This window comes from Hyperolius riggenbachi, chromosome 1, assembly GCF_040937935.1.
Source record: "Hyperolius riggenbachi isolate aHypRig1 chromosome 1, aHypRig1.pri, whole genome shotgun sequence".
NCBI lineage: Eukaryota > Metazoa > Chordata > Amphibia > Anura > Hyperoliidae > Hyperolius > Hyperolius riggenbachi.
The window spans coordinates 342,361,356-342,373,707 of record NC_090646.1 but is presented as its reverse complement, the minus strand read 5'-3'; the positions used below and the strand labels follow the sequence as shown (position 1 = coordinate 342,373,707).

The window sequence follows — 12,352 nt, the reverse complement described above, 5'->3', positions numbered from 1 at the left end:
GTTCTTGGGTATTATGTCCTTGAATAAGATTGATGTATTGATTTTGCATAAGTTTATTTTGCTTTATACAAATTTACTGTGTACCTGTGGATGTTTGTTGTGTTTTTCTAAAAAGCAGAGTTAGAACTCCTGATCAGTTTTTATTGCAGCCTTTACTTTCCTATTACTATCTCAGATTATCTGTTATAGAGATAAAGTTCCCAGCATATCACAGGGAAAGCTGTGAAGAGAAATCCTACCCGGGACACTGACAAAAATAAATTCTGGCTGTGGGAGACACTGAGGCACCTCAATAAACTAGGTCCATTATCATTGTGTCATATCTTGACATTTGTATACTTTACTATATAATTAAGAATCCAACTTTTATTTGCAATAATTGCTACAAAGTTTTCCTGCAAACATGGATTTCTTTATGTGAAAGGCACTAGTCTTTATGCCATGTATGTGCTGTGCTTTATATTCCCATCTCTAGTCACCTCCACACTCTAGGTAGCGGTCATTGTGTGATCAAGCAACTTCTTCCTAGTCCCGATTTTTATGAAGATTGCGCATTTCCATCTCCGGCATCTGTGAGGTGTGAGGAAATGACATTTCATACCTATGCAATCTGCTAAACAGCCTTACAAGTGTAGACACAATGCAGAATAAAAATGCAAGGCCTCCAAAAATAATGCCTACCAATACTACAATACTGATGTGCTGTCTAGATTCTCCAGTAAAGAGGACTGTCTTTGGATAAGAAGGCTCTGAGCAGGTGTGTTTTTTTTCATCAAAGGTAGAAAAGGATGGGCAAGATGTGCAGCTGTTGACATAGGGCCCCCTACAGGTGTAGCATGAGTGGTGACAGGGTGCACATGCAAGGTCAGTCCGAAGAACTCTAGGCATTTTCACTGTCAGCCCAACTGGTAGCAGTCTCCTGAAGTACTTCAAAGGGCAGTGAGAAAGGCACAGTTCACCAAAGGCATAAAATGGCATCTCACACACTATAAACAAAAAAACAAAACAAAATAAAATAATTTGTGTATACTAACATTATCATATGTTGGAGACTCACATGTGCAACTTTAATTTAACTTGTATAACCCATATAATAAAGTATTGTATGCATTGGAACAGTAGTTTAGGCATGGTAGTTTGCTAAAATGGTTTAACCTGTTGCGGATGCAGCCTATTGAAATCTACTGCATGTTTGTGTCGTCCTATCTTTGCCAGGGCGTAGATTTCCCTAAGCTTGCATCCATTAACTTTCATTTGACAACTGACATCTCCCCACACAGATTAGGAGCCATGCCGATTGGCTCCTGATCAAGTGATCGCTACAATCAATACAATCACCAGTGATCCCTAAAGTAAACCAGAGGCCAAGGGTATATCTCTCTTTGTTCCCCTGGCAATAGTAGTTCCTCTACCTCAGAACCACATCCAGCCTTTCACTGCCCCTAGTACTTGCATCAGTACAAGGCTGAATGCGATGCTGAGCAGATTGCAGCTACTCGTTGCTGGAACTAGGTGAGGTGAGTAATACTTACCACTTACTGCTGCCAATCTCTGCATATAAAGCTGGAGAGGAGACTACTGGACACTAGCAAAGCTTATGGGGACTACCAGACACCAGGGAATCGTATAGGGGACCACTAGACACCAGGGAATTGTATAGGGGACCACTAGACACCAGGGAATTGTATAGAGGACCACTGCACACCAGGGAAACATATAGAGGACTACTAAACACAAGGGAATCGTATAGGGTATCACTACACACCGGGGAAATGTATAGGGGACCACTAGACCCCAAGGGAGCCTATGGGGCACTATAGAACACCATGGAAATGTAACAGATAATAATAGAATTGGTAAATGCTTTAAGAAAGGCACATGGAACATCACACATATGTTGTTTTGTATAGAGTATAGAAGTATTACATAATCTGTGAAGTTTCTATTGCCGTTTGTGTCCTTATTGGAAAGATTTTACTAAATTTCCCTGTCAATAGAACAGGAAACAGACAATGTTTTGAGGTGGATATGGACAATAACAGAAATCTCAGTTCTAGTACTTTCTAAAAGTAATGGCTGAATCCACAACGAGGAGATGATGCACATTTCTGGTTCTCAGTGACTCTAATTTTTATGACAAGAAGATGAATGTAATTTTTGCATACACAACATAGACAGAGATTCTAACCCTTCGTACTTCGCAATTCCCCCCCCCCCCCCCCCCCCGGTCAAATTTTAAGGTAGACCTCAAAGAGTGGTGTATGTGCAAGAATCATCTGAGGTCTCTAAGCTGGCTGGTTTATAAAAATACACTTGGCTCAGCAGAGTATGCACACCTACACACTTTTGGCAAGGGAAAAGCTGTTCTCTCGCTATCAGTGACCTAGATCAGGTGTTTTTGTTTACCATAGACATGGCATTCATGTTATATCTAATTTGCTATCTATTGGCCTGCCATTTGCTAGAAAAGATTACCAACATTGGTTTATGAATAAATTACTGTATACATCATAACTGCCAGTTTGTGCAATGCTGCCTTCTGCTTGCATATTGGTAGGCCGACTGGTAGCCCATTCATTATCACCCACAGGTCTGAAATGAGTAAATAGATCCAAAGCGGGTCCCATAAACCAGAATGCCAGCAAGGGTTGATTATGGTATGTCACCCGAAGGGGCTATGTTTTACAAAACCCACTCTGTAACATAACCAAATGCCAGCCAGTGTACTGCTGCACGCCCTGAATCATTTCTTTAGGAAAAGTATTTCACAGCCATATGTACCATTTAGGGGGACAGTACAGTCAAGGTGTGGGAGTATACTACTTTATCAGCAAGATCCATTTCAAATTGAATAGTGCATATATCTAGATAATAAAACAGGTAGACCTGTAAGACTGCATGGTGATATTTTACTTAGAGGAAGAAAAAAAAAAAAAAAAGATTCATTGTTATACAAAATATGATCTACTTGTGGGTGCAAGCACTGGTCATCAGAAATAACACTAAGAAAAACACAAACCAGTATATGCTGCACAAACTGCAATTTTTATTAGAAATTACATGTAGAGTCATAAGGATATTCAATAGTAAAATCCATATTGCGGTTTGTGCAGCATATACTGGTTTGTTCTTTTGTTTTTCTTGATATTTTACTTACCCTGGCAAGTTCCATTGGAGTCACGAGTGATACATTTTCCTAAAACAGGATAGGAAATTTTTCTAGCCATTAAGTTTTCCTCAGTGCCATAGAAAATGAGTGTGAAGCTGTTTAAGATTCCTTAAAAATAGAACACATACAAAGTCACAATGTACAAGCATAAACAGTCAGTTCTGCAAGGAAGGGAAACACATTAAGAACAAACAACTAGACATGAACCTGGCAGATGTTTGCACCATTCTTACTAAAACAGAACAGCAATGATGATCACAACAGACTGTTTACCCTGGTAGACAGAAAATTGACCGTTTGGAAACGTCCATAAAACTTGCTACTATTTACTGCTCTAAGCAGGATGAAAACCTGCATGCACCTCATAGGACAACCCATGAGTACATTATGTTAAAAAAAAAAGTTTTTGTGAGAGAATTATTTATCAAATAATCATATAGGGGCAAATTAACTCTGAAAAAAAACAATTTATCAAAGTAGATGACATTTACTGCAGATACTATTAAGATGCCAACCCAATTAGTTTTACTGGGTATTGTATTTATTCCAATTTATATTTCTAAACAAAAGAGGGCTTACAGAAACCATAAGGTGAAAATAAACTGATGAGATAAACAATTGCATCTATCCTCCTACTCCTAAAAAGGACTTTTTTTTGTTTAGGATCCTGCAGTTTTATTTTCTATTTATTAGTTAAGAAAATAATGTTTAATGTTGCATTGTGTGATATGCTTTTAGTGTCCCAGAAGCTAAAATAAGTGAACTGTTAACCTTTTTATACATCCCCTACCCTCAGAAGCCATTCTCTGCCAGGAAAGAGTTTTATGGCTGTAATTCCTTATCAGTGAGGGTTAAAGGACCCAAACTCTTGCACAATACAGAAGGAAAACAGAGAAATGCACCCTGTATGTATTTAGAGAGTTTAGCCTGTCTAATGCCCCCTCATCTGTGACCAATCAGAACTGTAATTTGACCTCTTGGCTGTGTCAGCTGGCTGCCTTGGCAGTGCAGCTAATTTGTAAACAGGAAGTAAACCCTTTGTCTGCTTCCATGAAAGCAGGAAGACACACTGCAGATTTATTGCAGGATTTGTATCACTGTAACAAATCGTTTTATGCTGTTGCTTATCTTTAGGAGCAGAGAGGAAGCTCTGAATTTAGGTCCACTTTAAGTTATAGTCCGTAGTGCCAACTTGACAGAATCTGTCACTTGCATAACTAAATGTTACCTCTTTCAGGCAGAAAAAGAAAAAAGGAACACCGCCTACTTATTTGTATGATTGGCACTGTACATACACATGTTCCTAGATTAACAAACAAACAAACAAACACAGAACATTTATATCGCACTTTTCTCCTGGCAGACTCAAAGCGCCAGAGCTGCAGCCTCTAGGACGCGCTCTATAGGCAGTAGCAGTGTTGGGGAGACTTGCCCAAGGTCTCCTACTGAATAGGTGCTGGCTTACCGAACAGCCAGAGCCGAGAGTCGAACCCAGGTCTCCTGTGTCAGAGGCAGAGCATTTAACCATTACACTATCCAGTCTAGCTTAGATTACTAAGGTGAAACTGAGGAGTGAAATTGCTCAGTTCTCATAACAGTTGTGAGTGCTCTACAATCACACAGGTAATTGCATTTAAAGTAAATCAGAGACGAAGCACCCTCATGTATTTTACCATATTATCAGTGGGGACATTAGAGAAAACACCTGCCCTGCTCTCTGTTTTAACATTCACTGCTCAGCCTGCTTGTTATCAGCCCTGATAACATCCCAGACTGAGCATTCAGTCTGGCTTTGCTCAGGAATGATTATAGCTGAGTCATTATAGCAGAGCCAGAAGGGGGCAGGCTTGGGCTTGAAAAGACATCAGAGAAGACAGACTCAGCTATTATGATTCCTGAGCAAACCCAGACTGAATGCTCAGTCGGGGATTTTATCAGGGCTGATAACAAGCAGGCTGAGCAGTGAAGAATAAAACAAAAAGCAGGGTAGGTGTTTTCTCTCATGTTCCCACTAATATATATGGTGAAATACATGAGGGTGCTTCGTCTCTGGTTCACTTTAAAGTAAAAGTCAAGAAGCTTACCATTGTTCCTGCTGTGTCCTCTGTTCTCCAGCTGTAAGGTCCACATGCCCTGTGGATTCTCATCCCAGGTGTGGGTGCTCATGAATATCCAGTCTTTGTAACCTTGAGTACTTATGTCATATGGTCTGCGAAAACACTAAAGCTTTAGACACTATAAATGTGAACTGTACCAGTCTTCTCACTATAAACTCACCTTGGAGATGCCAGTACAACACGTGTGCCCATTGGGCTGATAAGGTAGATTGCAAGGTCTCCTCTTCTTGTATAAGTGAGGGAGATCTGGGCCTGGACATGCTCCAGAGACAGAATATAGTTGGGAGATCCCACACAGGCACTGATGTTTTGGCGTAAAACAAGTCCAGGTGAGAGTGCCCTGTGTGAAGAAGAAATGGACAACTGAATTTATTCACATTAGCTTCCAACTAAGGGACTTGTTCATATGGCAAATATAGACTGCCACTCTATGTTTTACCTATTTAAGTGTTTTGTTGTTGTTTTCTCAGACAATAACAAATAGCAAATCAGAGCTGGCCACTGAGAAAGTAAGCAAATACTCTTCTACTTCCCTGAAAACAATGGCTGTGATTGGAGGCTGGGAGCTAATGGATGGCTAAAGGTCAGTCTAATGCTGGGTACACACTATGAGATTTTATGGTCGATTTACTGTCAGATCGATTATTTCCAACATGTCCGATTTGCTTTCTGATCGATTTCCAAGCATTTTCCGATCGATTTCCTATTAAAGTTAATGGAAATCGATCAGAAAATGCTCAGAAATCGATCGGAAAGCAAATCGAACATGTTGGAAATAATCGATCTGACAGTAAATCGACCATAAAATCTCATAGTGTGTACCCAGCATAAGTGAGGAGAGGTTGTGTTCACGGCTCCTTTGAAGCTCTCATTGAAATACAAATTTCACCACCTTCAAAAATGGTAAAATTATTCTGGTGAAAAGATGCAATGTAGCACTTGTGAAGTATTTCCTTGCATTTTTATAGACAGCAGAAAGTGTTTGTACTTCCAAAGCAAACTAATAAGAAAAGTGCTAAATGCTCTGCTGAGCCCTCTTAAAGCACGCTTCTGGAGTAAAGTAAAAAAAAAAAAAAAAAGAAAAAAAAAGAAGTACATACCGAATGGTATAAAGTTATGTCCCGGCACATTCTGCTAGTGAGAAAACTCGTCGGAATCCCATTTAAAGTGAACCTCCGGACTAAAAATTGACTCAGCAGCACTGAAAAGGCCTGGTATTTCTTTAACAGTTTCGCAGCATCAGAACTTTGTTTCTCCTATACAAGCCTCATTTTTAGCTGCACAGAAGAAAACTGCCCGGGCTTTTTTTACCCTGATGCTGTGCAAAGCTTGATGGGATTTCTGATGTTGTTGTTCTCGTTCTGCTGTTTTGGTGCAATTTTTATTTTTTTACATTTTGAATTTGACATTTGAAGCCTAGCGTGTGCAGCTGGGAGTGGTTATCAGGACACAGGACAGTTGGAACTGTGTCTTATGCTCCCTGTCACCTCCTTTCAACCAAAAAGATGGCTGCCCCCATGACAAAGATGGCAGCCCCCATGAATCACAAACATTTGCCTGTTCTTTTAAAACAGGGTGGGTAAAAAATTATATTACCTATCTATTCTAATTAACATAACTAATGTAACTTGATGACAGTATGTTTGTTTAGGCTGAAGTTCCCCTTTAAGCCCATAGCTCCATCCCCTTGCAGAAAAAGGTGTCAGCCTTTTCAATATCAGATACAGAAAAGCCCAAGGTCTTTTTCTGCAATTCGTTGGAGCTACACGCCTAAACCTGGGCTAATATGGGACTTCTGTGAGGCTGCTTACTAACAGAATGTGCAGTGGCATTATAACTTGATACCATTAAGTATGTATTGGTTTCTTGCTTTACACCAAAGGTGTACTTTGAAGTAGAATTACAATCAAAATTCGCTCCAATAGATTATGACACCATTGACTTGTGAGAACAAAATGGCAAGATGGCTGCTTCCAGTGCTGGGTAACAGTGGTCTAGTGGAAAAAAAAATACACACATGACATTACTTTGGGACAAAGGATGGTAGGATAACTATATTGATAATAAGGATTTGGAGTAATGCTCACAAAGGCTTATGGTACTTAAAAGCACCTGCATTCACATACCTGTTGCTGTTCTCTACAGGATGCTCTATCTAAGGTTCAGGAAAAAGACTACCTCTCATTCTAAATGAATGGGCAGCCTGTCTACCATCATTTGCACAGCACAGTTAGCAGCATGATGTGCTTTTGACACTACACCCTGGATCTGTGGGTGCATGCTCGTACTGGTACCTTTGAGGAAGTTTGTTAACCCTTTCAAGTGACAGACAGCCTATTGGGCCAATTAGAGTGTGGGGATCAGGTCCTTTAATGTGACTGGACCCGCTAGTGATGAGGGCAGGAGGAGTGGAGCCGCGTTAGTTATTAGCGTTCGCTATGCTGCAATTCAGCAGCATAGCGTGCTCAGAGTGCCCACTCCCAGATTAAGCATGCTACACTGCCGATAGCACGTAGCGTGCAAGGACATTAATGAAGACACTTAAGATTTATAGTGCAACAGCTGATAACTCTCGCTGTTACGCAGCGGTAACTATACTGAATTAACCCCTATGTCCGACATACGATAAGAAAGGTACCATAGAAAAAGCATTACTCCCGTGCAATAATGGTCCAGATTCCTGTTGCACATCTTACATAGACAGTACAGCATATACAGTAGTTTGTTGAGTAGTTACAAATTGATAACATATTGGTTAAAAGCAATTAAAATGAAGGCAGAACCAACGTGCATTCCAATTTGACCTCCACAATGTTGAATGGTCTAATGTTGGTATAATTAACAAGATAAAACCGTTTGTTGTAGAAGCACACTGAATTTTGGACGAAAAATGCCACAGCATAAGGGTAGTAATGTACTCCAGCGGAAAGAAGGGCTCTTACCGAACTCTCAGGGAAATCGGATATAGTTATAAAAGAAGCGGATAAGGAAAAAAATGTGGTGGTATGGCCCAGGATCCTATACGAACAGGAGGTATACAGACAATTGGAAAACACCAGTTTCTATAGAAAGCAGAGTGTAAATCCTACAGATATTTTTCAGGGGAAAGTGGGAACTTAGATCAATGCTTGATGAGGAAATACATCAGGCCTCATCTCCAAAAAGAAATTTAAGTATTTTTGGGTGGAAAAATTAGTGACAACATTTTGCCCAAAATTCATAAGAATAAAGGTAATCCACTAGGTAGGCCCATAGTGACGGGCCTGGGCAGCCTAAATGAGAAATGCTGTGCTTGTATTGATTACCATCTACAACCCCATGTAACCTCCTTGGGATCCTATGTACTTGACTCAAATATGTGCTCAGCAAATTATAAGGAATTTAGCTAAACACAAATTACCTCTTAGTGACATGCGAAGCAGAAAGTCTCTACAGTAATATATGGCACACCCATGGACTGATGGCTGTAAAATAATTTCTGGATATGGAGTCCTTAGACCGGTAGGAGACAAATGGGTAGTTGCTGGATCTGCTGGACTATGTGTTGACTATTTTATTTTTGATGGAAGCTACTACCTCCAGGTAAAGGGGTGTAGCAATGGGGGCCCAAGTGTGCCCCCTTAGTGGCCAACCTCTTCTTGGGGTGGCGGGAGAGGGAGTGTGCCTGGGCGTCGCTGATGTAATGATTACACCACTACATTGCGGGTAGGTTTTCATTTCATTTGTGACTTCCTCATACTTTGGCAATCCCCAATTTTTGAGGCATTTCTTTCTACATTGAACACAAATGATATAAATATCAACTGAACACATGTTGTCTCACGATAAAGTGAACTTCTTGGATCTATGAATTGTGATGGAGGGGGTAGTTCTTTGAAAACTACTTGAGACCAAAAACAGAGTCTTTTACACTTTTTGTCTTACCCCACACATACAACCAGGAAAAATATTCCAACAGGACAGTTCCTAAGATTAAGGCAAAGTTGTTCTAGTATTAAGGGTTTTGAATTGGAGGCTGCAAAATTGGCACACAGGTTTAGAGAATTTGTCTCTCCAAATAAACATATAAGACAAGCTTGGAGGCGAGCCAGATTTAAATCTAGAGAAAGTCCCCTGCAACCAAAAAAGAAAACCATGTCCATTGCTCAAATGGTGAAGCTCATAACACCTACAACAGCAAATAGAATAACATATATAAGGTCCTAAATGCCCACTAGAGGGTGCTGCAGAGCTGCAAGGGAGCTATCCCTGTGGCTATTGTTCCATATGTGACATGATGACAATAGTGGATTCTAAATTATCAAGGATATTCTTTGGGAATTTCCTCAATTGCCAGACCCCATGGGTTATATACTTGCTGGAATGTCTGTACAAGAAAAAAAGATGCATATTCCTGAAGGGTAAAACTGACAACTGTAGCAGAACATGCACTACGCTTCCACTGTGTGGGGGTGAAAGGTTTATGGCCTGCAAAAGTTTACATACAAGGATCAGAGGTGGCAAGCATGTTACTAAGGTGCTTTAATTGGAGATGCAGTGGATACACAGACTATGCTATGATAAAAAAACTTTTGCATAGTATGCACGTTGACTTTTGTGCACTAGATGGTAGCTGTCCTCTACTTCATGTGCTTCTACCATTTCTCATTTTTTCTTCCTGCTGCATACATCATTACAGGATTCTAAATTCAGATTGAAGGGTTAGGATAGCCGCCCTATGTGTGTGGTCGTTATGGCGATGGCAAACATGGTCACCAGGGTAGCTCGCAAGAGATCGCGAATTAGAATTTACCCGTGATCAGAGGTAGATTTTCATGATTGCAGAACTCGAATTCGAAGAGCGATACTGCTCCCGAATTCAAAGTCGAATGTACCTGAATAGTCACTCTCGAATTCGGCCGTGATCGCGTGTTAACGCATGATCACGAATTCGGCTTTGGTATCCAGGGGATGACATCATTGGGCCAATCAGAAGGCCCCCAGCCGAGGCCCTAGCAACCAGAGGAGGGGAGCCTGGCCCTCCCCTCCTCTATAAAAGGCGGCAGCCATCTTAGGGAGCGCGTCCTTGCTTGTGACTCTGCGGTACTGAGAGCATCTCCAGTGCTGCTGCATGCCTTAGCAAGTGCTTTTCACCTTGTAAACATAGCGTTTTACCTCCTAAACACATTCTGAACACATTTATTATACTCATTTATAGTTAGTGATTTGATTGTTATAGTTCAGTCAGCTAGTGTAGTGTATATACTGTATACTGTGCTAGGCTAGTGTTAGGTCTGTGTACAGGCTAGGCCCGCTAGCGTATTTAGTGTTAGCCTACTACTAGCCTTGGTAGGTTAGGGATTATAGTTAGTTGTGTATTAGTACTAGTTTAGTTAATTTGTACTGTTAGTCTGAGTTTATTAGCTTCAGTACTGTGTTAGTTACTGTACAGGCCAGCATCTGTTGTGATCTGTGACTGGCTGCGTGTCATCTGCCCGACCCTATTGATTGCGTCCGTGTTACAGACTTTTATTGTCACTCACTGTCTGTCACACAAGTTAGTTATCGACTACTACACTACTAGGGTAGGGTTTATAGTTAGTTATTACCTAAGTACTAGTTTACTTAATTTGTACGGCTATAGTCTGTGAGTTTATTTAGTGCCGCAGGCTTCACTACTAGTGTGTAATAGTTACTTCATAGGCCACTGGGCCAGGCCAGCATCTGTTGTGATCTGTGACTGTCATCTGCCCGACCCTATTGATTGCGTCCGTGTGTGGCAGACTTATTTGTCACAGTCTGTCACACGAGTTAGTTATCGACGACTGTAGACTACACTACTGTTAGTACTACTACTATAAAAAAAAAAAACATAAAACAAAAAAAACCCCTCTTTTCTGTCACTCACCACCAACCCAGACTCTATTAAAGTTTACATTATATATATATATATACATACACACATGCACATACATACAGGGGTCTAGTCCTGGGAAAAGAAGTGAGTGGACTCACTTCGAAAAACAGCCAAAAAATGGGCGTGGCCAAGCATAATGTGGGTGTGGTCACGGGTGGGGCCAAATATACATGACCTTAGCAGTGATGTAAAAGGTCTGCCGGGGAAGTTTGAGCTCTGCCGTAGTGTATCCCCCCAAAATAGATGCAATCTGACAGCATTTCACCAAAAAGACACATAATCTGGTAGAAGTTCCTCCAAAATACAGATAATATGCCAGTGGTTCCCCCAAAATAGACAATGTGGCAGCAGCAGTTCCCCCAACATACACATAATTTGGAAGCAGTTCCCCAAAATACGCGAAACCTGGCAGCGGATCACCCAAAATACACGTAACACCCAACATACATATAATCTGGCAGCAGTGGTTCCCCAAACATACACAATCTGGCAGCAGTTCCCCAAAATACGTGTAATCTGGCAGCAGATGTTCCCCTAACATACACATAATCTGGCAGCTGTTCCCCAAAATACATAACAGCGGTTCCACAAAAATGCAGATAATCTGACAGCAGTTCCCCCAAAATAGGTACCCCCAGCATAGGTAGCCAGGTCTATAGGTGTCCCCAGTATAAGTAGCCATGAGTATAGTAGTCCCAGTATATGTAGCCAGAGGTATATGTGCCTAGTATATGTAGCCAGAGGTATATGTCCCCAGTATATGTAGCCAGGGGTATACGTGCCCAGTATATGTAGCCAGGGATATATGTGCCAGTATATGTAGTCAGGGTTATATGTCCCAGTATATGTAGCCAGGGGTATATGTGCCCAGTATATGTAGCCAGGGATGTATGTGTCCCCAGTATATGTAGCCAGGGGTATATGTGCCCCAGTATATGTAGCCAGGGGTATATGTGCCCCAGTATGTGTAGCCAGGGGTATATGTGCCCCAGTATATGTAGGCAGGTGTATATGTGCTCAGTATATGTAGTCAGGGGGTATATGTGCCCAGTATATGTAGTCAGGGGTATATGTGCCCAGTATATGTAGGCAGGGCAGGTGTATATGTCCCCAGTATATGTAGGCAGGGGTATATGTCCCCAGTATATGTAGGCAGGGGTATATGTCCCC

At 41.2% G+C, this 12,352-nt stretch overlaps 1 protein-coding gene across 5 annotated transcripts in view; it reads right to left on the bottom strand.

The window, feature by feature from the left end:
* Positions 1 to 324: 324 nt before the first annotated feature.
* Positions 325 to 12,352, bottom strand: part of PCSK4 (proprotein convertase subtilisin/kexin type 4) — a 117,219-nt gene continuing 105,191 nt past the window's right edge. For 4 of the 5 annotated variants that reach the window (XM_068234016.1, XM_068234015.1, XM_068234012.1 and 1 more), the window contains 4 exons: positions 5,447 to 5,626; positions 5,254 to 5,378; positions 3,158 to 3,277; positions 325 to 986 (listed from right to left, as the gene is read on the bottom strand). In XM_068234016.1, the coding sequence (XP_068090117.1) occupies positions 526 to 986; positions 3,158 to 3,277; positions 5,254 to 5,378; positions 5,447 to 5,626 (886 nt within the window). In that variant the 3' untranslated portion in view covers positions 325 to 525. The remainder of the gene's footprint in view (positions 987 to 3,157; positions 3,278 to 5,253; positions 5,379 to 5,446; positions 5,627 to 12,352) is intronic. The other variant, XM_068234013.1, reaches the window with a different exon arrangement.